Source organism: Aquarana catesbeiana, linkage group LG02 (assembly GCF_042186555.1).
Source record: "Aquarana catesbeiana isolate 2022-GZ linkage group LG02, ASM4218655v1, whole genome shotgun sequence".
Classification (NCBI taxonomy): Eukaryota; Metazoa; Chordata; class Amphibia; order Anura; family Ranidae; genus Aquarana; species Aquarana catesbeiana.
The window spans coordinates 296,054,528-296,073,542 of record NC_133325.1 but is presented as its reverse complement, the minus strand read 5'-3'; the positions used below and the strand labels follow the sequence as shown (position 1 = coordinate 296,073,542).

The following is a 19,015-nucleotide window of genomic DNA, read 5'->3' as shown; positions in this document are numbered from 1 at the left end:
AGATACCTTGACATTTCACTGCATCTATTTATTTGCCATGTGTCACTGACCATATTTTCTCTATGCATGTTGTTATTAAATTAAGTCTGTTCGCTTGTTACCAAATCAAATGTGCGTGTTAATGTTCGCGTGTACATTAGGAAAGATATGTGAAGTTATGGCCCTGACTTCCTGAAGCAGTTTTGTACATTCAGCTGTAGCCAGTGTGATCACTGGTCATTAGATCTGTAAAATAGAGGTTTAAATGTTTGTAATCCTGTTCAGAAAATCTTGTGATTTCCACCTTGCATACCCAGCAAGTTTAATTTCCTTTTACAGTGGATCACACAGTATTTCAATAGGGTTCTGCGCTTTAGACCCCCTCAAACTTTAGTCTTTTTGGTGCAATTAATCAAATTCAACATTGCACATAACATGCATGAACACAAAATACATGTGTGTTTTACATGCATTTTATTGCAGGAGGTGATCTCTTTCCCCTGAAAACAAGCACAATACTGCATGACAAATGCGCCTGAAATAAACATTATTATTATTATACTGGATTTAAATAGCGCCAACAGTTTGCACAGCACTTTTCAACATGAAGGCAGACAGTACTGTTACATTACAAATAAATACAGGAGGAATGAGAGGGCCCTGCTCGTTAGAGCTTACAGTCTAGGAGGGAGGGTCAAGTGGAACAAAAGGTAATAGCTGTGGGGGACGATCAGATGAAGAAAATTAAAATACAGTTGTTAGGTGGGGTAGGGCAGGCTTCTCTGGAGGGAAGGGTTTTCAGGGATCGTCTAAAAGCTAATAGAGTAGGAGATAATCGAACAGATTGGGGTAAGGAGTTCCATAGGATTGGAGAGGCTCTGGAAAAGTCCCAAAGGCGAGCATGAGAGGAGGTGATGCATTTTGTGATGCAAAATCTTGGCGTGATGGTGGTAGCAATATACAGATTAGGAGCTAGTTAAGTGTCCAACATTTTCTTTACTGTTCGTGCATATTACAAAGGAAATCCCAGTATAACCATTGGTTAGGAATTGTTACGCAGGTTTACATAACCCAAGTATTGTATAACCTGTTGATTTTCAGAAAATACAGTGTGCTCTGTAAAATAATATGCTTTCTTTTTTTGTTTTTCTTTGAAAAATTGCAGATCCACAAGATGAAAATAAAATAGGAATAGATGGAATCCAGTTGTTCTGCGATGATTTACATTTGGATCCAGCCAGTACCAGTGTATTAGTCATCGCATGGAAGTTCCGAGCAGCTACACAATGTGAATTTAGTAAAAAGGAGTTTATTGATGGCATGACAGAGCTTGGGTATGTATGCCCATAGTCCACCCAACAACAACCATAGTTTGAGATTGCCTTGTATTGCAGCATTTAAAGTGTCAGGAAAAAATAAGCATATTGTATTACTCGTCCTTATAATAGTTAAAAATACTGTAGTGAATTATTCACTATATATAATTGCAGACATGGTTAAAGTGGTTGTAAAGGCTCAAGTTTTTTTACCTTCATGCATTCTATGTATAAAGGTAAAAACCTTTTCGGTGCAATCCAGCTATGTGCACGAGAGCCTTGGGTCTCCGGGGACTCTCCCTCCTCGTTGGCTGAGACAGCAGTGGGGGCCTTTGGCTCCCGCTGCTGTCCATCACAGCCAGTGAGCCAATGAGGAAAGAGAGGGGCCGGGACCGAGCCATGGCTCTGTGTGTGAATGGACACGCAGAGCAGCAGCTCGGGCCAAGCCTGCTTGGGTGCCCCCATTGCAAGCTGCTTGCTGTGGGGGCACTCGACAGGAGGGAGGGAACAGGAGTGCCGAAGGGGTAGCCGAGAAAAGGAGGATTGGGACTGCTCTGTGCAAGACCACTGCACAAGGCAGGTAAGTATGACACTTTGATATTTAAAAGAAAATCTGCCTTTTTATATCACTTTAAGCGATATGTCCCTTGCTTTGCTATAAATTAGCAGAAGCAATTTTTGTTTTGTTAGACTCAGTTCACACTTGTGCAGGTGGTTGCAGATGCGGGATAGTGGGTAAATTGCACCTATTCCCGCAGCCAAACCGTGCTGCCCCCTTGCAGACTCATGAGGTTGCCATTTATTCCTCATGGTACCCCCATGCATCTGAAACTGCAGCGTGTTTTCAGTTACAGGAAAACGCATGGTGCAAAAGCTCCTTGCAATTTCTCTCTGGCTGCCTTTTAAAAGAGGTGCAGGAATCTTTTTGCTGTATGAAACCTAGGCACAGCCGTGCTTGTAAAAACGCAGCTTGCAGAGTCGCATAGATGTGAACCTAGTCTTAATGAGTATCTAAACCCAAGAAGAAACCTTTTATATAGAACAGCTTACCAGTCCTTAGATGTTGTGGCTGTGGTTAGCTTTCTTTTTTTTTTTTTTTTTTGACGTTTTTTACAAATTATAAAGCCTTTTTCCATTATTTTCGACCTGGTTACTTCCAGTAACAAGCTAGAGTAACAAATGCTCACTTACGGTTCTGTATCTATGAAGAAGCGCTGTTGTCACCCTAGAACAGGACTGCAGACTGCATCCCACTCTCATTGTATCTAATGAGGAGGTGTTCACTAAGGCTGGCCATAGACGGAGCGAATTTCTTTTCTACAACCATGGGTTGACAGGGGAAACCCTCCCGCCAAGCTATTGTGTTCTCCCGGCGGGGGAGGCCCTCCCCACTGGGAGAACACAGTGATTATTGCTAGTGGCTATACCAGCAGCTAGCGATTATCGCATGTAAAATCCGACAGGCTGGTTGTACCCAAGTTGATCGATCAGGCAACTTGAGTACATTCAGCCTACCCATACATGGTTCAAATCTCAGCCAGTTTCTGCTGAACCGTCCTAGATTCGAACCATCTATGGTCGGCTTAATCTAAAGAGATAGCTTGAAACACTGCTAACTGATAACTTCCTGTCATCTTACCTCTTCTAACTGTTATCAGTTCACATGATTTCTGGCAACATCAAAAGAATTTTCTTACACTTATAGAACAGATATAGGAAAACACTTTCAATGGTATTTTTAACAGCCCAAAAGGGACAAAAACGGTTGACAACACAGCGAAATACACAGACTACATACAGTATCTCACAACAGTGAGTAAACCCCTCACATTTTTGTAAATATTTTATTATATCTTTTCATGTGACAACACTGAAGAAATGACACTTTCCTACAATGTAAAGTAATGAGTGTACAGCTTGTATAACAGTGTAAATTTGCTGTCCCCTCAAAATAACTCAACACACCTTTACCCTCAGCTTCTTTAGCAAAGCAGTGGTAGTCTTGGAGGTGTGTTTGGGGACGTTATCATGTTGGAATACTGCCCTGCAGCCCAGTCTCCGGAGGCAGGGGATCATGCTCTGCTTCAGTATGTCACCGTACATGTTGGCATTCATGGTTCCCTCAATGAATTGTAGCTCCCCAGTGCCGGCAGCACTCATGCAGCCCCAGATCATGACACTCCCACCACCATGCTTGACTGTAGGCAAGACACACTTGTCTTTGTACTCCTCACCTGGTTGCCGCCACACACACTTGACACCATCTGTACCAAATAAATTTATCTTGGTCTCTTCCAACCACAGTACATGATTCCAGTAATCCATGTTCTTAGTCTGCTTGTCTTCTTTAGAACAGGCTTCCTTCTGGGACAACAGCCATGCAGACCAATTTGATGCAGTGTGCGGCGTATGGTCCAAGCGCTGACAGGCTGACCCCCCCCCCACCCCTTCAACCTCTGCAGCAATGCTGGCAGCACTCATATGTCTATTTCCCAAAGACAAACTGTGGATATGACGCTGAGCACGTGCACTCAACCTCTTTGGTCGAACATGGAAAGGCCTGTTCTGAGTGGAACCTGTCCTGTTAAACTGCCGTATGGACTCTTGGCATTGTAGCAAGGTGTCATTTCTTCAATGTTGTCACATGAAAAGATATAATAAAATATTTACAAAAATGTGAGGGGTGTACTCACTTTTGTGAGATACTGTACACATGTAATTCTGTCCAGCAGTGTGTGTGCTTCATACACTTTTGCCAGACCTCACAGTCAAGACAGACACCACATTCTCTGTTAAGGCCTAAGTTTAGATTGAATTAAAAACATAAGAGCCTATGTCTGCCCTTTCCTGCCAGATCCACCATTCATAGAAGCTGTACTACAGCTCCAATAAATGACACATAATCTGTTAATGGAGGGGGCGGAGTTATCAATCACCCATCTGTCCCCATTCACAGATCCTGTTTTAGTCATAGGAGCTGTAGTACAGCTTCTATGAATGGCAGATCCTGCAGGAAAGGCAGGCCCTCTTGATGAGACCTCCTGGCAGCCCTTTAATTGTAATAATGGCTGCTGCACCAGAAGTTTACAGGATGAAGAAAGATTTCTTCTAAAAGAAAAATAATCAACAAAAGGGACATATCATAGTAACTGTACGTTAAATCACTTGTGCTGAATCTTCAGTTTTTTATTTTTGCTAAATTTAGGCCGGTTAGAAACTCGGCTGGTTCAGTAGTTATCTCTTGCGATTATCACTAGCTGCTAGCGATAATCACTGTCCTGTCCGCCGGGAGAAGACAATTGCTGATTCAGCGCTGTCTGTGTTGATAGGGGAATACAGCAAAATTCTTTCCTGCAACCCACGGTTGCAGGGAAGAAATTTGCACTGTGTAAGGCTTTATGGAATACAGTTGTGTCACCTTCCTACTCACAGCCTGTTGATTAGATAGTGAAGGTGCTTTGAAAACTGTTTTTCCCTCATAGCATTGTGTTATCTTTGAGCACATGTGCACACAGCAGAGCCTGGTTAGCTGCTGTATACTTCCCCTCCCTCTTCCAAACTGTTGTGGAAGGGATGACAGATGCTTATCTAGTGGTATGGAAAAATACATTTCTTTTTGAATATCACACAACAGCATTAAATGTTTATGCTTGGAGTTCAGCTTTAACGTTCACCTAGCAGTTTTCAGATAATTATATTCCTTAATAGAAAAATGATTTTAACACTTTTAAAGATTTATATATTTAACTAAAAGAATAATACCAGGTATGAATATATTTGAATAGTTGCATTGGTCCAGCTTAGACGAATGTAACTATGAATATACCATACCTGTAGGCTCTCTCTAGAAGCTGAAGATCATAATAGTAGACACCACTAATCCAGTGATCTCCACTTGCTTTTGGGTTCTGTGCTGAGTGGCTGCCCTGCTACATTGTGAACACAGGAGGTCACCACTCAACACAGGTGCATTCTCTCAGTGAATGCAAAGCATTCTCTAATTGGGCAAGTGGGGAGGCAGGGCGGTGACATCACACTCTCCACCTCATCCAAATAGAGAATTTTTTGCATTAGGGATGCACCGATATTTTTTTTACGAGTATGATACTTCTTTTTTTGTTTTTAGTGCTCGCCGATACCAGTTACCAATACCTACCGCAACTGTTTTGTGTACACTTTAGCAGACAGCAATGGTACAAAGCATTGAAAAGTTACTTACAAATTAAATAAATGTTTTTTTTTTTGTACTTTTTTCAATGTGAAGCATGTAAGTATATGTTAAAGGTGTAAAAATAGTAAAGAACAAAGCAAACAAAAAAGTTTTTAATTATTAAGAGTTTATAAAATAGAAGTGAACAAAAAAAAAAATCAGCAGGAAAATAGGAATTAAATGGAGAAGGAGAATAAGGAGTTAAAGCTGAGTTCCGACTTAAAAAAAAAATAAAAGTCACCAGCTACAAAAACTGCAGCTGCTGACTTTTAATAATCAGACACTTACCTGTCCCAGGGTCCAGCGATTTGGGGGAACGAAGCCCCGCTCGTCTCCCCCTCCTCTCTCCGGCGCCGGCATGGTCACTGTGGGCGCCCGGCTGTGGCTTCACAGCCTGGCACGCACTGTGTGCTGTGACTGGCCAGGCAATCATCTGGGACCTGTGACGTGTCCCAGATGATTGCCGAGAGGGAGGGGGTAGAGGTGAACCTACTTCTGGCGCTGCGTTGCCCCGGGAGGATGTGGGAGCTGGAGAGTTTCCGCACCACCACCACCCGCCCCCCTCCAAAAAAAAAAAAATGATATGCCAAGCGTGGCATGTCAGGGGAGCACACCTTTTCTTAAAGCGGAAGTTCTATTTTTGGGTGGAACTACGCTTTAATTAAGGCTGATTTGAGTAAATTAAGGGTTATTAAAAGGTTAAACAGAGAAACATTTAATAGTTTATCACTTTGATCTATAGATGAATAAAACAAAAGATACAAAAAGAAACAATGTTTCGATTTATCTTTCCTTTTCAGCAGCTGAGCAATGTTGTTGATAAACATTGCCAGTCTGCTTTTTTTTTTTTTGACAGCTCCAATTGCTGGGACTTCATTTACACTTCAGCTGTCAACAGGGGAACCCCACTGACAGCTGAATGAGCCATAGGTTGTTAAGGAGACGGCAGCGGCGGACACGCTCCTTAACAACTGATAATTGATTACTTTTTTTTTTACATTTCAGCTGTCAGTGGGGGAATCCCATTGACAGCTGAAAGAACTGAACATGAAAGTATCGGTCTCAGGTACTGGAGCATTTGCACGAGTACCGGTACTCATGCAAATGCTTCGTATCGATGCAATGCTAATTTGCATTCATTGAGAAGATGCAAAGCAGTCTCTGAATGGAGCCTTTGTTAAGTGGCGATCTCCTGTGTTCACAATGTAGCAAGGCAGCCACTCAGCACAGGACATGGAAGTTAGTGAACATCACTGTCTACTACAGTGATTTTTACCTTCTAGGGGGAGCCCACATTGGTCCATGCACCACCCATATACTGGATCAATGTAAATGTAAAAATATCCATACCTTGAATTCTTCTATAACTAAGGAATGCTTTTATTTGCTTGCTTGCTGTTTTTTAAATGAATAAATGCATTTCCAGAACACCTTAGCTCCATTTAATATATTCGGGCTTATCGCTCAAACTAGCAAAATTTTTTTCTTTTGCGATTGTTTCGGGAGCTGTACTTTTATCATCAAGGAGCCTAATTCCTAAGAAAGTTTCTTGTAGACTTGGGACTTTCTCCATACAGAATAACATTGGAAAAGCCATGCTTTTAGAAGTGCATGCTCTAAGGTCAGCTTACATTTAGTTGGCATGAACGATCAGGCAGCTTGCATAGCTATAGAAATGCTGGAATAAACTTATTGACTACCCTCCTGCCCACTGCACATCTACTTTGCACCACTTGCATTTCATTAGTGGCATGTACTGTTATTTAATTTAGTGTGTATTGCTTTTAATATCAAATATTTATTTTTAAATTTATATTTTCAGGTGTGACAGCACAGAAAAACTGAGGGCTCAGTTACCCCGACTTGAACAAGAGCTGAAAGATCAGCTTAAATTTAAAGACTTTTATCAGTTTACATTTAATTTTGCAAAAAATCCTGGACAAAAAGGGTTAGGTAGGTATGGGTTTATTTATTACCCTCGGGTTAGCACTTATCTATGCCTCAAAGGCAGATTACACCCTCCCCCATGTGAGTTGTGAGGGTCATGCTGTTATATGGGGCCCCTAGAAACACCAGGCAGATGCTGGAATCTGCATTGCAGGGGGGCTTAACCATTTTCCACTCTATCCAAAACCCCATTCACTTTAATGGGCCCCAATGCAAAATTTATAACCGAATGATTCTTGACATAGTTCCTACTTGATGAATCAAGTGATAGTCTGGCACACAGCAGATAACAGCAGCCTCTTGTTTCATAACATGAGCTTTTTCTATATTCTCATGGACTGGGACATTAGAGAGAATAGCGAACAATAAATGGCGATATGGGATAGATAAACAGTAGTAATCTTGCGAGCTACCATAAACATATATTGACTTCTTGTATAGAAAGCTGCTAGCACTGATCACGTCCCATATGACCGTGCAAATAGAAATAAAAATAAAAGAAAGTGCTGCGCTAACTTATTATTAACCTGTGCTAATTACTATTTCCATGTGTTCTTCCACGTATTCCTGTAAATTATACACTCTAGAGTATATCTTCAATATTAAAAACAAAAACAATTATATAAAGTGCTCTAGTGACAAAGCTAATAATCAATAAAGTGACTCTGTGCAATAGTATAATACAACGTATAAACTCATATCATCATCTGTCATAAAAAAAAAAAAAAACTACATTTCCCATGATGCTCATGCACTCTGCAGTGTAGTTGAGCATAATGGGAAATGTAGTTCCAAAACATCTGGGGTGCCAAGGTTCGCCACCACTGCTATATAGTGACTGACACAGCAACCGTCCAATCCCCCTGAGGAAGATACGTCACATTCCCGGTATCAACACGCGTTGGGGAGGGGACAGGACGGTGCAGGAGACAGTGGATCGGTCTCGCCAAGGAAAGGTCACAGTTCAGCAGACACAGCATTTTCTTTGGTCTGTAAAGAGTGGTGCACTGTAGCACCCAGAAAATGTTAGTACCCTAACAAAGGGGTTAATGATTAATAATACAAATAGTTTAAACAATATTATACTATCTACTTTCTTTTATTATATACATGTGAAAAACATGCCAGCAATCAGCCCAGGATCCCAGTACAAACACTGAACCAAGAGGTGGTTCATATGCGTGTTTTGACCAAGCTTAACTGCAAGGTCACATGCTCCAAGGGGAGAGCATACACTGAAGGGGAGAGCACCTGAGTGTACACAAGAACACGCTTGTTATCACCATTTTGGATTTGGATGGATTTTATATATTTCATTATATCAACGCATGTCTTCACATAAATTTGTCCTCATAGAACTTTGCACATAGCACTTTTAGTGCACTGGAACACTTTTGTGTAGAAAATTTGAGCACTTAAATAATGGTCTTATTTTAATGACAGATATGAGATTATACGTTGTATTATACTGTTGTACAGAGTCACTTTATTGATTATTAGTTTTGTCCCTTTATATAATTGTTTTGTTTCTAATATTGAATGGATTAAGAGCGTATCATCGCATAGTGGTCATGCGGATACGAGATAAGTTACAGGTGCCACGTCTTATATGAAGTAGTTTAGGAGAACAAGAGAGTATAGGTGGGCTCAAGACTTTATAGGCACAATAATGAAGATAATATATGGTTAAAATATTATTTTTATTTCGAAATTATTATTTAAAAAATGAGAGATGAAGGATAAAAAACAGGGTAGGACATACAAAGTTTACAAATTATGCACTCCATACACATTTGGTAGGTTGGTATAGAAAAACAGCAAAACTACAGAACCAACAAGAGACATACAACTTATTGATCTATATAGTTACAGTACATTTCGTTGAACCAAACGCTATGTGATGGTGGCAATCAGATTCTGTATAAGCTCGACATGTTACGCGCCGTATGCGCTTCTTCAGGAGCACAGAGTTAGGATACTGTAATGAATGGTACAATTTGTAAAAGTTCAACATAAGTTTGTGTGTATATATAAACTTACATCTAAACAGTATAGAATAATAAAAAGAGGCTGTTTTAAAAACATCAGAGGGGTATCCGTACTGCAATGGTCAGGCGGAGCAGAAGCAATGTGGGGACGAATGTAACATGGTGCAGATCAATAGTAGAAGGGTAGGGTAGGTGGGGGAGTGTAATGTAGGTGGGGGAGTCTACATTACACTCCCCCACCTACCCTACCCTTCTACTATTGATCTGCACCATGTTACATTTGTCCCCACATTGCCTCTGCTCCGCCTGACCATTGCAGTACGGATACCCCTCTGATGTTTTTAAAACAGCCTCTTTTTATTATTCTATACTGTTTAGATGTAAGTTTATATATACACACAAATTTATGTTGAACTTTTACAAATTGTACCATTCATTACAGTATCCTAACTCTGTGCTCCTGAAGAAGCGCATACGGCGCGTAACATGTCGAGCTTATACAGAATCTGATTGCCACCATCACATAGCGTTTGGTTCAACGAAATGTACTGTAACTATATAGATCAATAAGTTGTATGTCTCTTGTTGGTTCTGTAGTTTCGCTGTTTTTCTATACCAACCTACCAAATGTGTATGGAGTGCATAATTTGTAAACTTTGTATGTCCTACCCTGTTTTTTATCCTTCATCTCTCTTTTTTTTAAATAATAATTTCGAAATAAAAATAATATTTTAACCATATATTATCTTCATTATTGTGCCTATAAAGTCTTGAGCCCACCTATACTCTCTTGTTCTCCTAAATTGTTTCTAATATTGAATATTTACTTATATTATAGACTGTATAATTTACAGGGATACGTGGAATTACACACGGAAATAGTAATTCGCACAGGTTAATAATGAGTTAGCGCAGTACTTTCTTTTATTTTTATTTTGATGTGGGATAGATGCCGTCTGGTATATTAATATTATATTTTAATATATATTATTTTCTTTGTTACTTTTTAGATTTGGATATGGCAATTGCATACTGGAATTTAGTATTATCTGGAAGATTCAAATTTTTAGATCTGTGGAATAAGTTTTTGTTGGTAAGTATTTTATCTGCATAACGTGCATACCTCAGAATATATATTTTTTATGTTTCATTCATTTTACAACAGCACTACTATATATAGTATGGTATACACTCATGTGAATTATTTTGCTTTGTGGTTTTAGCTGCTGCCTAATATTTGTTAATCAAATGAGATGAATACTGCTTGCAGGCTGGTATCTGACACAACATTATGAAACATCAGAACCAAGACAGTCTTTATCATTGTCTTTAACCACTTGACCTCCGGAATGTTTTACCCCTTTCATGACCAGAGCATTTTTTTGCTATTCAGCACTGAGATACTGTAACTGGCAATTGGTCATGCAACACTGTACACAAATTACATTTTTATAATTTGTTTTCACACAAATTCATTTCTTTTGGTGATATTTAGTCACCACTGGCTTTTTTAAATTTTTGATATTAAAACAAAAAAAGACCAAAAATGTTAAAAAGAAAAATAAAGAGTTTTCTTAGTTTCTGTTATCAAATTTTGCAAATTAATAGTCTGTCTTCATAAATTTTAGGCCAAAATGTAGTCTGCTACATTTCTTTGGTAAAAATAATCGAAATCAATGTATATTATTTAGTGTGTATGAAAGTTTTATAGAGTCTACAAACTATGGTATATGTTTTGAAAATGGTATCAATCCTGATGTACTGACGGCCTATCTCAATTTTTGAGGCCCTAAAATGCCAGGACAGTACAAATATCCCCCAAATGACCCCTTTTTGGAAGTAGACAGTCCAAAGTATTTTTTATGTAATGTCACCAGGGCAGTACAGCATCATCATTTAACTGGTGTAGTGGTGATACTGACTGGTGAAAATATGTAAAAAAAAAACAATTAATAATAATTTTTGAATCCATTATTTTTTTACTTTTTTTTGCTTTTTTTTCCCCTTACTCTCATCAGAGTAGGTCAGAGTCACCATAGTGACACTGTACTACTCGGGGGGGGGGGGGTGTGATTCATTTTTTTTTTTTTTTTGTATAATCACTGATATTATGAGGAAACATTTTAGCTGTCATGAATGGCTTTCATTCGTGACAGCTTGCTTACTATTGTGAGCTGTGATTGGCTACAGCTAATCACATGGTTCTGGGTGCTGTGTTTGGCCCAGGTACCATGTGATAACTGTGGGCCAATTACAACATTACAATAGTAGGCAATTCATGACTGTTTTGCTTATCATGTGATCGCTATGACCAATCATACCGAAACACCATGCACCATGATCCACTGTGTCCACCGGACACAATGGTTATGGGATTATGGGATCGCGCCAGTACTTCGCTGAGCCTGTAGCTGCTGCCCGCTTGCAGTAAAAGTTCTGTGAGCCGGAGGCAAGTGGTTAAATTGAATAATCTGGGGAGGAAAAAAAATCCACTATTTTGTTGTTGATGACACATCCTGTTTTTATTATTACAGCATTAACAAATGCCGCTTTAGGTTAGTTTCTACAAACAGGAGATAGAATTACCACACTTTTTCTTAGTGGAAGGAGCTTAACGTAACCATAGGCTTACAGGGAGAAAGGAGAGGGGCACTGCAGACTCTGAGTTTGCCAAATGTGTGAACTGTCTTTCAAAATCCGACGTGTTCTACAGAGCACACTGCCACTGATATGTATGGGGAGCCATATACCATGTAATAGAAAGCAATTGTCTATAAGATTTTAGATTCATCAAAAAAAAAGTTATAGTTCTGTTTCCCATGATATTTATTGTGTTTTATGGGAGATTAAACACGCATTGATACTCTCTAAAGCAGAGAGCTTTTTGGAATGAATTCATGTGTATTGGCCTTTAAATGGCTGTGTGAATAAGTCCTTAAGTGGACCGTCACCTAAAAATTAGTTACCATTTTTTAATTTCCTCTCCCCCAGCCTATAAAGAAAAAAAATTAATTTTTTTTTTTTTTTTGGTATTGAGTTTTTGGTGGTACCTGCTCCCACTCCCTCATTCCTTGGTGAGCATTAGGTCTCCTCAGAACGCCACCCCAATACCCCCACCTTTTTTTGCCCATAGCCACACGTTTTTTGCATTCTTCTTTATTGATCACTATGAGCTAGGACTCTTGGGAGGTCAGCACACCAACAAGAATAAGCAAAAAAGATGCTTAGGCAAAAAACCTTGGTTAATCCATATAAGAAGCTCTGACTCCCTGTAAAACTCGCTTTTCTTTTCTGCTCAGCCATCAAGGAATTGGATGTATACCATTAGGTGCTATATCTACATTATGCCATGTTTAGTGACATACAGCAGGAACTCTTGTTGGCATAGCTGTCACAAGAATCAGATCACATGGCACTAATTTATATTGTGCATTTACTGACATTAAATGTAGGATTCACATGCCTGCATATTTATGGTGTATATTTGTCATACTATGTATGTCTTTCAGTTGCTTTCGCTTCTGGACAGTGGGAAGAAATAGAATTTTGGTTCAGTTTTTTTTTTTCTGCTCTACGATTAGTTGCAGGTGTGATCATGTTTGTTATAGCATTACTGAATGAATTTACAACTGGTTGGCTTCTCTGCCATTGTGAAATATGTTGTATAGTGAATATTTACTTAGTTGTATTTATTTGTTTCAGGAACATCATAAAAGATCCATCCCAAAGGATACCTGGAACCTCCTGTTGGATTTTGGAAACATGATTGCAGATGACATGTCCAACTATGATGAAGAAGGTATAGCCTTTGTAACTGTTGGAATGACATACATTCCCATCTAGTTGAATTGTTGTTTATGGATGCTTCTAAAATGGTTCCTATAATTCTGATCCTGTGGTTTTATTTTGTTTTAATTACTAGCCCAGTACAACTTTGCAGTTCAAGAGTTCTGAATTCACTCACTGCCTACTTCTGACTCACTAATAATATACTGGAATCAGCCAGGCACCATGACTGCCAGACAGCCAGTACTTTTAGAAGAAGGTTAACAGCATCATCATTTGCAATTTCTCAGCACAGGTTACCTTTAGGGCCCATTCGCACTAGGAACTGCATGTCAATCGCACAGGATTGCGCTGCATGTTGCCTGTGTGATTCACATGCAGTTATGTGCAGTGCAATTTCAGCTCATTCATTTTAAATGGGCTGAAATCGCATCGCACCACACTGCACCAAATGTAACATTTAAAAAAAAAACGCACTGCAATCTGATTGCATGGTACATTTGAATAATGCAACTCGGTGTGGGCAAATGCACCGTGTTTGCGACCTGCTTTTTTTGGTGGTGGCAACTTTGCACTGACCCCCTTAGGGCCCGTTCACACTAGAATGTTGTGCAGGACTGTATTGCATAGATTTGGATTTGGTTTATTCATGGCATTCGACTATTATACCATGCTCCCAGAGCTCGCGTCCCTACGAATAATTGGGTCTCTGAGCCTTTTAATTTGTTTCGCGGTATGAGGCAGGGCTGCCCGCTCTCCCCCAGCCTGTTTGCCCTGGCGCTGGAGCCCTTGGCTATTTTGATCAGGAGTGCTCTGGATGTCCTGGGCCTGCGGTTGGGTATGATGGAAGAACGGCTGTCCCTCTACGCTTGTGACGTGCTTTTATACCTGAATGACGCTCTCTTCAAGCTGCCCTGCAAATTTTTGATAATTTTGGGGGATTGTCAGGTATAAAAATCAACTGGACGAAATCAGTGTTGTTCCCTCTGGATGATGGAGCTGCATCTGGACCCCCCTCCTCCCCTTTGCAATGGGTGAAGGAGTTTAAATACCTCGGGATAGTGATCACAAAAAATCCCTCCGACTTCATTATAAAGAATCTAAACCCTGTCTTGAATATTCTACGTACAAAATGCTCTGCATGGGCTAATTTACCACTGAATCTACTGGGGCGCATCAACCTCCTTAAGATGATCAGACTGCCTAAATTTAACTATTTGTTCAGAAATTGCCTGGTATGGGTCCCTGCTTCATTTATTAAGGAGATTGATCGACTGGTGGGATCTTTTATTTGGAATGGTGGAAACCCCAGGTTGGCATGCTCCACCCTGTGGTTGCCTGCCTGTTTGGGGGGCTTGGCTCTCCCCAATTTCCAGGTTTACTTCTGGGCTGCTATGTTGGTGTCGGTCCATTGGTGGTTCCAGGGCTCCAGAACTAACGTTGCAGTCTGCCTTGAGGCAAACTGTTTGGGCTCGCCTGCCGACCTTCGTAACTTTCCCTACCGAGGACCGGGGGCGTACTTGAGGGTTCCTGGACCCACTCGAGCAACGTGGAGGGTATGGATGGCTGCTAGATACCTTAAGCCGGGCCAATTATCACCAGCACATCCTTTATGGGGGAGTCCAGCGCTAAAACACTTTCGTACTATCCCGGACCCACAGCTTTGGGCTAGATATGGTATTACAACCCTGGGGCAAATAATGCCCAGAGGGGAGTTGATTTCCCTGACGGACATAATGAACAAATTCCAATTACCCCAATGGATGAGGTTTAGATATTTACAGCTCAGACACGCGACTAGGGCTCAATTTCCACAAGCACCCCTACTTCAAGCTGATCCCATTGAGGAACTTCTCTCTCCTGGAGATGTCTCTAAACCCCTATCTACTCTATATAATGTACTCCTAGGCAAGGACTCTCCTAAGATAGAGAAATTATGGGACAGATGGCATGCAGACATTCCATCGTTGGACAAAGAGGGATGGGAGGACTGTTTGGATTATGGCCCCAAGCTAGTAATAGCATCTAGAGACAAACTAATTCAGGTTAAATTTATCCATAGGATCTATTACACTCCTCAGAGACTTCATCGTATATTCCCTGACAAAGACCCCATGTGCCCTAAATGTAAGATTCAAATTGGAACATTTTTCCACATGTTCTGGGAGTGTCCCATTATAGTGACATACTGGACTGCGATATTTGGAGAAATCAATTCTAGTTTACAAATATCCATTCCAGCCAAACCAGAACTCGCTCTATTGGGGGTTTCTGACGACGAGCAAAGAGCTTATCATCTAAAATTGCTTATCTCTTATCTGCTCTATTACACTAAAAAAGAGATCCTCATGAAGTGGATCGACTCCTCCTCCCCGTCCATTTTAGCCTGGGAAGCACAGATTGAGGCAGCTATACCCATGTATAAGATCACATACAGGTAAAAGCCAGTAAATTAGAATATTTTGAAAAACTTGATTTATTTCAGTAATTGCATTCAAAAGGTGTAACTTGTACATTATATTTATTCATTGCACACAGACTGATGCATTCAAATGTTTATTTCATTTAATTTTGATGATTTGAAGTGGCAACAAATGAAAATCCAAAATTCCGTGTGTCACAAAATTAGAATATTACTTAAGGCTAATACAAAAAAGGGATTTTTTAGAAATGTTGGCCAACTGAAAAGTATGAAAATGAAAAATATGAGCATGTACAATACTCAATACTTGGTTGGAGCTCCTTTTGCCTCAATTACTGCATTAATGCGGCGTGGCATGGAGTCGATGAGTTTCTGGCACTGCTCAGGTGTTATGAGAGCCCAGGTTGCTCTGATAGTGGCCTTCAACTCTTCTGCGTTGTTGGGTCTGGCATTCTGCATCTTCCTTTTCACAATACCCCACAGATTTTCTATGGGGCTAAGGTCAGGGGAGTTGGCTGGCCAATTTAGAACAGAAATACCATGGTCGGTAAACCAGGCACGGGTAGATTTTGCGCTGTGTGCAGGCGCCAAGTCCTGTTGGAACCTGAAATCTCCATCTCCATAGAGCAGGTCAGCAGCAGGAAGCATGAAGTGCTCTAAAACTTGCTGGTAGACGGCTGCGTTGACCCTGGATCTCAGGAAACAGAGTGGACCGACACCAGCAGATGACATGGCACCCCAAACCATCACTGATGGTGGAAACTTTACACTAGACTTCAGGCAACGTGGATCCTGTGCCTCTCCTGTCTTCCTCCAGACTCTGGGACCTCAATTTCCAAAGGAAATGCAAAATTTGCTTTCGTCAGAAAACATGACTTTGGACCACTCAGCAGCAGTCCAGCTCTTTTTTTCCTTAGCCCAGGTGAGACGGTTTTCGCGCTGTTTCTTGGTCAACAGTGGCTTGACACGAGGTATGCGGCAGTTGAAACCCATGTCTTTCAAGCGTCTCTTGGTGGTGGATCTTGAAGCACTGACTCCAGCAGCTGTCCACTCCTTGTGAATCTCCCCCACATTTTTGAATGGGTTTTTTTTCACAATCTTGACTAGGGCGCGGTGATCCCTATCGCTTGTACACTTTTTCTGACCACAGTTTTTCCTTCCCTTTGCCTCTCTATTAATGTGTTTGGACACAGAGCTCTGAGAACAGCCAGCCTCTTCAGCAATAACCTTTTGTGTCTTTCCCTCCTTGTGCAATGTGTCGATGGTCGCCTTTTGGACAGCTGTCAAATCTGAAGTCTTCCCCATGTTTGTGTAGGCTTCAGAACTGGACTGAGAGACCATTTAAAGCCCTTTGCAGGTGTTTTGAGTTAATCAGTTGATTAGTTTGTGGCACCAGGTGTCTTCAAAATTTAACCCTTACACAATATTCTAATTTTGTGACACACGGAATTTTGGATTTTCATTTGTTGCCACTTCAAATCATCAAAATTAAATGAAATAAACATTTGAATGCATCAGTCTGTGTGCAATGAATAAATATAATGTACAAGTTACACCTTTTGAATGCAATTACTGAAATAAATCAAGTTTTTCAAAATATTCTAATTTACTGGCTTTTACCTGTATATTAACCGAGGCTGTCCGTGGAAATTAAAAAAAGTATGGGCTCCATGGATATCCTTCTAATGATATACAGTCTATTGTGTGAATAATCTTTTGGGGGGTGGGGAAGGCTTCTGGGTACTGGAGGTTTTATTATACCTATAGTATTAACAGTATTGATGTTTTCTATGCATTGTCCCTTAAGACTGTCCACACCAACTTGATCTGTGAGCATTTATGTAAACCTTCCATGAAGTGTTATGTACTATGTCAATTGGTATTTTGCATTTTTCCCTTTTGTGACAATAAAGCACATCTGTTTGTTAAAAAAAAAGAATGTTGTGCAGGAAACCTGCTTTACATGCTGATTTCCCTCACCACAGTCAAATTGCACTGTGCTTGTGATCTGCAGCGGGTGTCGGTGCAAAGTTAACACCCCAAGCACAGGTAGCAAACAGTGCGTTTGCCTGCACCAGATTACATGGTACAAATGTACCTTGTGATCCAGCTGCAGTGTGTTTCCAAAAGGAATGCATGCACTACTTTTGGTGTGATGCTGTGCAAAATCAGCCCATTCAAAATGGATAGGCTGAAACCGCACCGCACAGAACTGCATGTGAATCGCACAGGAACATGCAGCGCAATCCTGTGTGATTTATATGCAGTTCTTAGGTCAACTGTGAGGTTATAGATATCTGGGCTTCCATTGCTGAATTGGTCTTTGAAAAGTATTTGCATTTAAATTGTTCTTGGAACATTATCCTAACCTGGGTTCACTACTTAATGTGTCACTAACCTAAAACAAGCATCCAGCACTGTTCAGTGATCAATGACTCCCTAAATTCTGTAACCAGGGTTAAAAAGGCAACCCTGGAGCCTTCACATTTAAAAGCATTTCTTTGTTAGAATATTCAGCAGTATTTTGTGCTGTGAATAATTTAGTTTTGTTAATTTGTCTTCTAGGGGCATGGCCTGTTCTTATAGATGATTTCGTGGAGTATGCAAGACCATTAGTGACAAGCGAAAAACGCAAAGCTCTTTAACTATGAACTTTTGCAAAGGACTAGTGAAGCTTTTGCCATTTCATTTAGATAATGAAGACTGTTTTTCGCCAACAACTGAGAGTGTGCGTGCAACAGTCACCTGGACACAAGGACATGGAAAATGCCACTGTCTGATTTCTGCCTTAGAACATTATGGTGGATGGCTTTTGGCAAGATGAGAAGATCCCACAGTGGGAGTACGGGCTGTTTGTAGGATGCTGGCTTCATATCTTATATTGGTTGTATCCTATAGGATGTAGAGATTGCATGATTTTATACATTGGAGTCGTTTCAATAGAGGCCATTTTATTAAAACAAATTCTAAGACAAAAAATGAAAGAGCATGCCATTGAGTTTACAAGCCAGAATAAACACCAGCAGTTACTGAACAGCTGTATTATATTGTATCTATATAAAAAGCAGTATTTGTGTTGTAAATTAAATCTCTAATGGAATCTTACATGCCATGTTGCATTTTTATTGCTGTATCTTCAATATACTATTAATTTTTAGCTGCAAGTTTAATTCTTTAACTGTGCATAAACAGTACATTGCTCTGTAGGGTTGCCATATATCTGTGTCTAAAATAAGGAGAGTCTCCGATTACATTATATTGATATGATTTTAAGCCATAAATAGGTCAGGGCAAACACAGCTGGTGCTCCGTAAATACAATACCACCCAAGAATTTAGTCTATGCCTGCCTTACTTGACCTTTTCAA

At 40.3% G+C, this 19,015-nt stretch overlaps 1 protein-coding gene across 2 annotated transcripts in view; it reads left to right on the top strand.

Annotated features, from left to right (window-relative positions):
- The window catches only part of DCUN1D2 (defective in cullin neddylation 1 domain containing 2), a 50,985-nt gene extending 32,232 nt beyond the window's left edge, over positions 1–18,753 (top strand). For both annotated transcript variants that reach the window (XM_073614554.1, XM_073614555.1), the window contains 5 exons: positions 1,145–1,313; positions 7,328–7,458; positions 10,451–10,533; positions 13,143–13,239; positions 18,214–18,753. In XM_073614554.1, the coding sequence (XP_073470655.1) occupies positions 1,145–1,313; positions 7,328–7,458; positions 10,451–10,533; positions 13,143–13,239; positions 18,214–18,293 (560 nt within the window). In that variant the 3' untranslated portion in view covers positions 18,294–18,753. The remainder of the gene's footprint in view (positions 1–1,144; positions 1,314–7,327; positions 7,459–10,450; positions 10,534–13,142; positions 13,240–18,213) is intronic.
- Positions 18,754–19,015: the final 262 nt, after the last annotated feature.